This window comes from Phaethon lepturus, unplaced genomic scaffold, assembly GCF_000687285.1.
Source record: "Phaethon lepturus isolate BGI_N335 unplaced genomic scaffold, ASM68728v1 scaffold18704, whole genome shotgun sequence".
Taxonomy (NCBI): domain Eukaryota; kingdom Metazoa; phylum Chordata; class Aves; order Phaethontiformes; family Phaethontidae; genus Phaethon; species Phaethon lepturus.
In genome coordinates, this window is record NW_010537178.1 from 1,252 (window position 1) to 12,464 (window position 11,213).

At 41.2% G+C, this 11,213-nt stretch overlaps 1 protein-coding gene across 1 annotated transcript; it reads left to right on the forward strand.

Annotated features, from left to right (window-relative positions):
- Nucleotides 1–1,589: 1,589 nt before the first annotated feature.
- Nucleotides 1,590–9,588, forward strand: LOC104620253 (tumor necrosis factor receptor superfamily member 8-like). Its single transcript, XM_010286416.1, has 10 exons — nt 1,590–1,599; nt 2,299–2,424; nt 2,844–2,999; nt 3,102–3,195; nt 3,646–3,914; nt 4,116–4,226; nt 4,788–4,835; nt 5,739–5,809; nt 7,664–7,865; nt 9,344–9,588. The coding sequence occupies exons 1-10, from the start codon at nt 1,590–1,592 to the stop codon at nt 9,586–9,588; spliced, it is 1,332 nt and encodes a 443-aa protein (XP_010284718.1).
- The last annotated feature ends 1,625 nt before the right edge of the window (nt 9,589–11,213 follow it).

Genomic DNA, 11,213 nt, shown 5'->3' on the forward strand with positions numbered 1-11,213 from the left:
CAGTTAATTGAAGTGGAGCATCTTGAACTTTTGATGCAGCTTGGCTTTACTTTCCTTGGTGTTCCAGCCCACAGATGTGCAGCTTCCTATCTGAGCACACGGGCCCACATGGAAGCCATCCTCTGTTTCAAAGTTAATTTCAAAATAATCTACAAAACAAACTTCACAAGATCATTCTAATCAATTTCTACAGTTGCCACATCTCTTCTCATGTACTTAATTCTTGTGTAGTTAAAATGAGATTTCATACCTGGGATAGCAGAAGAATATTTTCTTTCTGTCATCGCAGAACAAAATACTTCCCTCCTGTCAAGGAGAGGAACAGAGACTTTCATGGGAAATAATGGTATATGCTAGAACAGCTCATGTTATGCAAGAGTCGGTATCCCACTTAATTTCTGTTTATCCTGTTTATGATTTTTTACCTTTTTGGTTTTTTGGGGGTTTTTTTGTTTGTTTTAGGCGCTAAATCAGATATCCAGCTCTACAAGATAGTGCTGCAGTCAGCACTCAAGATAATTTCCCACCCACGGTTAACAGCAAACCCCAGGAGTGAATGAATGCACATACTCACAAAAGAAAAACAGTTAAAACACTTATTTTGTCTACTTACTTTCAGTACTTTTTTCTGTGCAGGTGATTGCAGCTGGTATTCCTACTGCTCAGGCTTTTATCTGATTCTTGAGCTATGAATGCAATCGGCGGAGTACAGCACCAGAAGACACTGTTAGGCAAGCTTCGAGCACCTGGGGCACACATCCCCCAAGGGAGGGACCCAGGTGTACAGGAAATCTCAGATAACTGAAGTTAAAACTTTTGGGTCATTGGGGGAGGAAGGGGAAAATGACACACGTGTGCAGGTACACATGTGTGCAGCTTGAGTGCTGAGATTCAGCAATCAGCCCCCACCTTGAAAAGAATAGTCTCAGACAAGTAGTTTTGAGGAGGTGGGAGTGATGTGTTTCAGGCCTGTCTGGTGGTATTTCGTGGGCCAAATATAGCACAGCTGTTTTTACTTGCACTCCTACATCATGCTTGCCAAAATGCATAGTAGGTGAGTTATTTCCCTGCCAGGTTCCCCCTCCCTGTTGTGATTGGGTGATGCAGGCCGGATGCTGAAACTGGGATTTGTTTCTCTCCTGTTTTCCACCATACCTTTATGTTGTTGCTTTAGCTTTTCTGTTTGCTTCTGCAACTGCCACTGTTCCTTATCCTCCGGTAGCTATTTCCCCTCCTGGAAAGGCCACAAGGTCATAGCTGATTACTGCACCTTCTAGTTTCTTTGGAACTACGACCAGTGGTGGAATACCTCATCTGTTGCTTCAGGAGCGGGAACATTAGGAATGCTTCTGTCCCAGCCTTTCCCATACTCCTAGCTGGTTATTGTACCTAGCTTGCCAGACGGATGCTTTCAAAAGCTAGTCACTAGGAAATGATTAGCAGACATAAACATAGAGTCGTAGAATAGCTTAAGTTTGGCAGAGACCTCCAGAGGTCATGTAATTCAGCTAGCTGCTCAACTTCATGCATGCTGCATGGACACAGAAGGTCTGCGAGATTCAGGGCAGTGTGCTTACAAACTGTGAGCAATGAGTCCAGGTGAGTTGGAAGTGTTGAGTAGAGAAAGTGTATAGCATATACATCCAGCTTCAGAAGGACATGCATATGTAATTTGATTTGTTTAAATGAAAACAATCAAAAAATTAAACCATCTCACAGCTGTCAAGGCAACTGTAAAACTAGCAGGGCTGCTCAGAAAGCAACCTGCTGCAAACCTGCTGGGGGTACATAGGGCACAGCTCAAGAAGTACCGTCTTGCAACCTCCCATTCTGAACATGGGAGATGAGGTTGTCCCTGCATGAATCCATGTACACCTAGGAGATTCTGGCAGCTTTCGAAAGGAAAAGTGATGCCTTAGGTAGCAAAATATCAGGCCTCTTGCTATACTCAAGAAGAAAACATGAAAAACAGTTGCCTGGGCAGGACAATAGTGCCCTCACTGCAGACTTGGCAGTCATTTCTAACTGTCAGCAAATGATTTGCCATGCGCCCATTCTGCAGCCATCCATACTGACTGCGATGTTACAGCAGCACTAGGCGTGGTATTAAGACAGCTGTCATCCCTTCACACTGGAGCGGGAAAGGCAAAAATATGCTAGGAAAACCAAATGGCAGGTACAAAGAGAAGACTGCGGTAGTGTGTTTAACAGGTAACTGAGCATACAAGAACACTTGAGAATGGTTGTCTCCTGTGATTCTGAACAGATATCTTGCGTATTTTGCTTTTCTTTCTCCAGGCTATGTTAAAAAGAAAGCATGTCCTAGGGACCCAGATGAAGACTGCATGAGATGTGGACCTGAACAATATGTGAATGAAGCATTCCCAAAGCCCCGATGTGATGCTTGTGTATCATGCGCAAAAGGTTTGCTTTCCCTCACACATACCTCACAGTTATATTCTCTCTATATATTTTATTTATACTTTATTTATATTGTATTAATTTAGGATTTCCAGCAGCAAAATTACCCATCCTTGGTAACTGATTTAGAGAGCAGAATGCTACCTTCACATAATCAGTATTGCTTCCTGTGTGACCTGGGACTACCTAAAAATTCTCTTATCCAGTGCTGCCCAAGTCAGATTTATGCTTTCAGTCTCACATGACAAGCCATTGCCTACAGGCTTCTCCAATTATTCATGACTTAATTTGCTATCATGAAGAGTGCCAGCAGCCTGTTCTGCTTCCTGCGCCTTTGAACTGATGTTGCTCAGCTTTGGCCCCCGCTTTGCGTTTTACTTGCAGAGGAATCCTTTGTTACTGCATCTGCTTCTTCCCCACAGAATCTGACCTTGTGGAGAAAAAGCCCTGCTCCTTCAATTCTAGCCGCGTGTGTGAGTGCCGACCAGGCCTGTTCTGCCAAACCCCTGTTCTGAACACCTGCATACGATGCCAGCAGCACACTCTTTGCAAGCCTGGTTTTGGAGTCAAAGTCAGAGGTAGGAATTCCTACCTGTCTAGCTTACCTTTCCTGGTCTTGGCCATAGGCCTGGACCTGATGCAGTTTGGTTGGTTGTTCCTCAGTCATTATTTTTATTCAGGCACCTCAACAAATGATGTTACCTGTGAAGAGTGCCCATCTGGGACCTTCTCTGATCAAAGCTCCAGCACTGACATCTGCAAGCCCCACACGAAGTAAGTCTATAGTTCTTTAAAGTGACTAATTAATTAATTAAAGTTAATAAAGAATGAAAAGGGACACCTGTCGTGTCTGGTGTAAAGTATACAAATTTGTGTTGGAGGCAATGGGATAGCTGTGGGCCTACGTGCAGAGCTTAGAAGGCCTCTCTTTATACCTGTTGCATAGCTCTGTGCTGGAGGAAGGAAGGAAGGAAGGAATCTCTCTTGTCTCATATTTGGTTTACTAACCACAGGGGAATTATACATGCATGTGAGTATCAGGTTTGCATCCAGGTCAAGAATTAATGCCACAGAGGTGAGAAGAAGGTTAATGACTTTTTCACTGAAATAAATGGAGGTGATACAAAAAAGACCATAGGAATGCTTGTCACATGGAAAATGCTCTTACCTTGTACCATGGCAGTTTCCTCTAGCGCTGATACACTGTTCTTTTTCATTCCCTAGCTGTGCTGAGTTAAACAAAGTAGCACTAAACCAAGGAAATGCCACACATGATCAGCTTTGCCTGGACCAATTGCCCACCTACCTCGCCTCAAGCACTTTGTCCTTGAGACTCAGCAATGAAACAAGTAACTCTGACCTAAGGAGGTTTGAGGAGAACGTGCTGACCGTTTTACATGGCACAACAACTGAAAACCTCGGTTCAACTCCTGAGGAGAAAGCTCTGGCTGGCACTTTTCCCACCACAGATAAGGGGGAGACGACAATACGAGGTAACAAAGATAAAGCATTTGTTCTGTCTAGCATGTTTGTTTTTGATATCTTTGCTAAATGCAATTTTTTATGTGGGAGCTTCCTGCAAATCCCCTACGACTTGTGAATTGTTGTCCATGGCTCTTACGTCCAAACACAGTAGTTCCCCCTCTGCCTTTTCTTAGCCTTTCCAGTACTGCCTTTCCCTTTCTGTGCTATAGGTCTAGTTCTTTGGGGAGTGGTTCTCTCTGTGATAGTGCTACTTGTGGGCATGCTGTTATTTTGGAAATGGAAGGTTTGCAAGAAGCGGATCCTCATCCTCAAAGGAAAGCGTGAGTTTTTAAAGCTGTAATACATAGCATGCTCTTTGATCTCCAAGTATATGCCAGCTGGGAACTCAAATATCCCAAAATTTTGTGGAGGTCACTGGGGACGAGAATGTTTACTACTGCCTGGTGGAGGCAGGCCAGATAAGGGTTCTAGGAAAACAGTTCATGCAGCATGTTAGAGAACATGACAGAAAGATTGAAGCAGCTGTGAATATATGGAGGAAGATACTACAAGCTGGGTGGGGAAAGGGTAACCAGTGGTTTCTTCTCTCAGTGCAGACACTAATATTAAATGATACCTGAAGTGTTTTGTGAGTATTTGTTGGTTCCTGGGATAGGGTTAGACTTTGAGTATGAGAAGAGGGGTGATTTTTACCAATACTGACTCTTGGTAGCTTTGCCTAGAGTTACATGTGGGGTGTGTCTGCGGAACCACATTCCCTCGTTTGTAGAAAGCAGGATGTGCATGTTGTAGGTTGGTTGTAGACTTGTAGGTGTGGCAAAGCTGCTAGAACCTATATGCTCCATGATGAGTTTTGCTAAATGAATGGTTTCTTTTATCAGCACATCTGCATTCCATCACTTCACACAAATCCGGGCTCAAATCTCCAGGTGAGTGACAGATGGACCAGGAATTTTAATCCGTATGTCTAAAGAATAAGTGGGTAGTTTTAATATGGAACTTTATTTTATGGAATTTTTATTTAAAACATGGAACTGCCCCATGTGGTATGTTATCTGTTGACATGCAAAAGGCCAGTCCTGTGTGACAAGCCACTAGATGGCACTTTTTTCCCACTGCACTGAATGGTTGGGTGATGCCTTAGTGCAGGGAGGCTTTATGGAAAAACGCCCCATTAGTTTCTGGGCACTCAAATGTGGAATTTTTGGAATTTGTGCTTCCTCACTTACCTTACACAATAGAAACTGTTATTGTGCAGCATTGTAGAGCTGATGCATTGAAAAGAAAGGTGGCTGCATGTCAGGATGAAATTAGATAGTAGGCCTGAGCCCATCTAGCTTCATGGTACTGCATGGTACTTTACCTCTCTTCTTTCTCCAGTGTTCCTTTCCTCCATCCTTGCATAAAATCCCATCCTCTTAATATTCATCTGACCACACAATGAACTAATCCAACTTGTTAATCCAGTAGAAAGTTATTAACCTTTTTTTACCTTTTTTTTTTTTTTTTAAATAAGCCTGTCTTATGCTTACCTAGAAATTTTAATCAGTTCATTTCATTAGAAGAATACCAGTTGTGGTGTGGGGAGAGTGACAGGGATGGCCACAAAGGGCTTTGGGGAGGGCAGGACCTCAGTCTTGGCAGCAATATGTTGTTGGTTCACCTCAGCCATGTCATGTAAGTGTGCCCTCAGTGGTAAAAAAAGCATAGTGCAGGTGGGTTGGGCAGTAGAGTAGTTTAGGACATGGCTAGGCAGTATTTCAGAGAAAGTATTAGCATTCTTGTGATTGCTGTGAATTTTCTTCTGATAATTTTTCTTCTTTCTATTGCAGGTTCTGATCTACTGAACAAATGTGCAGTAAGTGTGAACAATATTCCAAAACAGATCACTTTCCATTCCAATGTAAATAACGATATTTTAAAATGTCCTGCTAAAGAGTGCCAACCTTTTTGTTTGGAATTCCCTCTACAACGCGTGATCCTCTAGGTGCAGCAATGAGATGTACTAGGACTTGCTACTTTCATGTCTTGGGCTATGTTTAATGTGGTGTTAAATAATGTGATGCTGCCAATCTTGCTTGTGAAGGGAGTATTTGGTTTGGTCTTATGCCACTCATGTTGCATTCTATGGACAAGATCCAAAATCACAGGATGAACATGCCTTTTCTACCTTCTGGGAGAACTTTGTCCATCAGTCCCATTTTATCTTACTGCTCCAGTCACACAAGTGGGATTTGTACTCTTCTTCTGACTCCCTCCGTGTCACCTTCCTTCTTTGTAGGATTTGGCATGACTGTAATACGGGTACACAGAGGGTATTGTTTGAAAGACTTTCCATCAGGACCAGCTTCTGGTCTAACAGTATAGTTTGCAGATGAGCAAGACAAGTATCAGTCAACATGGTAACAACAGAAACCAGTTCCTCAGCTGCTGAAATCATCACAGCTCTGTTTGATTCCCCCACTTCCAGTGAAATTATAGCAACTTTCATCCTCTTTGTCTTCTCAGTTTACTAGGCTTGTTATCTTTAAATGTCCATATCTGCTAAAACACTCTTTAGACTGTTCCTTTTTGGTTTTTAAATCAGTTTGCTTTTAAATGTTGTACATCTGCACACATACACGGTACTACTTATTCTAATAGATCTGGCTGCAGTCAGCTATCATAATTTCAGTGTGTCTTTGCTAATTCCTGAATTGTGGGGAGCTTCCACTCTTGCTTTCATAGTGAGTTAGACATAAGCAAGAATTTTAAACTGCACATTTCAAAATCTTACTATGGTTTTTGTTTTGTTTTCTTTTCCAACTTTGTGGAAACACAAAGAGAGCTAGGAACCATGAGAAATTTGTGATGCAAGACCTTTAGCCTCACTCAGATTCTGGCTCCTCTTTTAAAGGACTGTTTGTAATTAATTCTTCACGTAACACTTAGTCTGAGCTTGTTTCTCCTACCTGAGATTCTGCTGAGGCAATTCCATTCTGAAGTTCAACCAGTTCAACCTCTGGCTTTTTTTGTTCTCCCATAGGAGCATGGTAGGTCTTTGCAAAATCTAAGAGGAAGTTAAACCATATATTTTCAGTTTTGACTGTTTGAATCTCTCACCATATGACTGCACATCTGTACAGGTTTGTCCTCTGATACTTATCTCACAACTAAATATGAAAAACATCTTGTTAAAGTTCTTTCTGAGCAAATGCTTTAAAATTCTTACCTCCAGAATGTATCTTTCAGCAAAGAGTAGAACATCAGTAAGAAAAGTGCTACTGAGCTTCAGCTGCCTCCAGAATGCAGCTGCTGCTATGTTACAGGGTAGCAGACTCTGCAACAGAGCATGTCTCTGTAAAAGACTTGTGGCAAAAAGTCTAAATGACAAATAGGTGGATTTACAAAGGTTCATTGGCATCTAAATTGCAGACAAGGCAGTGGAATTTACCAAAGCATCCAAGCAGATCCAGGAACCTATTTCAGTGGAAGTGGGGTACATTCTTGCAAATGTCATTGAAAATCTGTGAATTTAACTTAGAAATGCCGTTTTTAAATATGGTCTTACGTGATGCAGGAACCTAGTTCAAAGAAACTTTTAAGTTCCTATATCAGGTGGGCACTTCGGAATTTTTTACTTCCTGTGACAGTGGTGCTATGAAGTACATTATGTTATTCTGAGTGCCACAGAAAGATTCTGTAGATCTATTGCAATCCCCACAACGTTGTTTTTACATTCACCCCACTGCTACTTTCCTCTTTGTATTGGCAGAAGGTCATACTGACTGCTGACAGTGGGCCAGAAGAGGAGTTAATTGACAGAACTCTCCCTTTGGAAACCAACAATAACTTGGTCTCCAGCACAGAAAAAGCATATAGTCCTGATCTGAGTCTGACTGATGTGACACAGAGCAATGGAAATGCCCCAGATGGCCCTATCGATTCTCGAGTGAGAGACCACACAAATAATCGTATTGGTGAGTCTTGCCTTTTTTTTTTTTTCCCCCCCTCCTACCTTTTTGGTTTTTCAACCACGGGGACTTAATGTCATTCTGAGATTATTAGTAAGCTGCAAAGTGTCCAACAGAAAATAGGAGCTGAATCTCCAGAACCCTTGATACCCGAATTCTGGTATATCTGTTCATTTGAGTATAATGCTTTCTTATTTTCACGTTTGCCTTAGTCACTTAGGAACCTGACAGAAGAATGCTTTGCTCTTCTTCCTCTTTTTCATTCCAGAAGATGTAAATTTGCAGAAGAAATTTGAAATCCAAAATACATCAGCTGGAAAATGATGCTGTAATACCTAATGAGAGTTGTACTTCATATGTCTCAAGCTATCATTTTCTTCTCTTGTTTTCACAGTAATAGCTTGAAATGTGTTTCCCATACGTTCCTATAAAGTCTTTGACCATGACACATTGTAGAAGATAAAGTCAAGCAAGGAAGCTTACTCGCAGGGGGAGAATTGTTACCTGAGACATGATCTACATGAGACATTCTGGCAATGTTTCCAAACTCAATTTTGAGGGCATTTGAAGGGGTTTTTTTTGGTATTACTAGAGCTCACCTTTCCTTATTAAATGCCCTTTCCGTTTTTTCTGTGAGTGATGGACTTGGCATGAATGTGATAATTTGACTTACCATACCCAAATATCTCCAGGCAATTGTGAACAATGACCTACAGTGTCTGATCTGCAGCATCCTTCTGAGTAAAATATAGTGGTCCAAGCCATAGCAAAGGCATTATTTACCTTCTGAAAAAGAGTAGGGTCAACAAGTTGGACACAAGGTTCAAGTTGATTCTCTGCTGGAAAGAAACTAATTTCTTTGCTGGTCCTGAGACCCCAGATAATTACCCAGAATTTCTGTACAGTGCTGATCCTTGCCCAAAGGCTGCTTTTAATGAAGGTATTTTTGCTTCTCGAAACAGCAGGAGCATGAACCTTGGATTCTCCATATCCATCTTCCCCAGATCCCGGTTAATTGCTTCTTCTAACAGACCCTTGTGAATATCTTACTGCCTTTTCAAATTTGTCTTTCTCCTGCAGTCCTAGCTACAGTGCAGTGGCTTCATCACATGAGAGCTAGATCTACTTGATCTAAAATGCCCAAAGTCTCCTTGACAGTGGTCCAAAACCAGACAGTGTAGTATAAAATGTGCAGGCCTTCTTTATCACTTAGTATGTGCAGTGCTTTGATTTCAAAATTGAAAGCACATTATAAATAAACAATGAAATAGACAACTTATAATGTGTGAATTCCAAAAGCTTTGGTGGGTTAGTGAATTCTGTTTTCACAGTGATGGGCTTGATTGCATGCCTCTGATTAAAAAAAGCGGGGAGGGGGAGGAGAAAAACTGAGTACCAAATAAAAATCTTGCATGAAAAGGAACAAACTCTAGGGTCAGCAGTGATTGTTAACCACGCTCAGCACTACATTTTTCCTTCCTCAGAAAAAATATACATCATGAAGGCCGACACTGTTATTGTGGGGTCCATTTCAGAAGTGCCTAGTGGCAAGAACTGTGCTGCTAGAGGGTGTGAAAGTAATATCGATGCCCAGGAAAACATGGAAGAGGAACTGGCAATGCACTATCCAGAGCAGGAAACAGAGTCTTTTCCAGGGAATGATGTAATGGTTCCTGTGGAAGAAGAGGGAAAAGAATTTCATCACCCCACCACTGCCACTGAAAAGTGATAACCCCCTGAGAAGATATGTGAAGCTACAGAAACATCCAGTGTGATACTAAGCCTGAATCTATGACAAGGGAGGTACACACATAGTGCCTTAGATTATCTGAAAACTCATGTAGAACACTGAAACATATTCAAACAAGGAGTGCTAGAACCTATTTCATCTAACAAATGAGAGGATCATCCAAACCGTTGGCCTTTTTAGCTGACGTCAAATATTTCTCTTTCCTTCTCTCTCCCAGTATCATGCTGGAAGCAAATTTGAATCAAAGCTACAAAATTCAGAGGACATCTGGATGCCAAGTTTTGCAGCTTGCTTTCTCTGCGTGAAGGAATGGATTGAAAACTATGTCTGATTACTCTTATTAACTATTGAAAATTCTGGCCAGAATTCTGAGTTAAGCTTGAGACCCAGCACTGTTTCGTATGTTGTTTCTATTCCAGTATTACCAGTACTTCCAATTTTGTCATATATTCTGCAACATCTGGTGTTTTTCTTAAGGCGTCAACTCTTGACTGAAAGCAATGACAATTTCAGTTTTCCCCAACACAAATAGAACTCTCTAAGTTTGTGGGCTTCATGTCTCTTGAGGAAATAGGAGCAAAAGGTGCCACACAGGCTCAGGAAACAGAAGGCAAATAAAACTAATAGAAGTCCACTGTTCTTTAGGCCATTCTTTCTAAGTTTTGAAGTCTGATTCATGTTTTTTGACACTTCAAATCATCAGTCAGTGTACAAAATGACCTCTTCTGATGGAAGCAAAGTTGACTGAACTTTTGGATATTGGATGAACTATGGGTTTAGCCCAGTTTGGAGTCTGTAAAAAGGGAAAAGAAGAAAATAAACTACTTTTCTACAAAAAGGAGGGACTGACAAGCAGGCACAGCAGTTATTTCCTATAACTTTGTTAATATCTGCTTGTTTTAGAATTGCTCATAATTATCAGGGTGACACTGATTTGCATATCTATTCTTTTTAAAAAAAATCTGGTTTGTGGTCAACTGGCTTGTGTTATGCTATTTCTCAATATTTCATGCTGCTTGTTCAGTAACTGTAAATGTAATAGTGCTGACTATGTTTTTGCACAGGACAATGGAAAATGAGCAAGATGACAAAGTGTGCCTTAATAGTCAAAAAAATGAACCACAAAAACAATTGCTTGCTTTGTAGTTTTACGCTGGACAGTATACTGTAATAACAGCTGTGCAACTTCAGCACCTTTCGTCTTAGAACACACAAAAGGAATGTAAAGGTCTAAAAACCACCTTCCTGGGCCAGCCTAGTAGTACAAGCCCAACGTTTTGTCTCTGACAGTCGCAGTAAGAGATGTTATTTAGGAAAAGCACGTAAGCCTGGTTAATGTCTGCTGTTTGCATTCCTCATAGTTCTGCAGCATCGGCTGTAATAGGATTAAGAATGTTAAAGAGTTTGTCCCAGCCTTTAGTATTCATTCATATTGCCATTAATTTTTCTTCTCTCTTTTGAATTTCCTGCTACAATCTGCCTCCATAAGCACCTGTGGCAACAGATTACAGATAGTTGCCACCCACTGTGTAAGAGGTACTTTTACCACTTTTACTCTTATTTCATTGAGTGCCACTAGTTCTTGTATTACAGAATTTAGCACA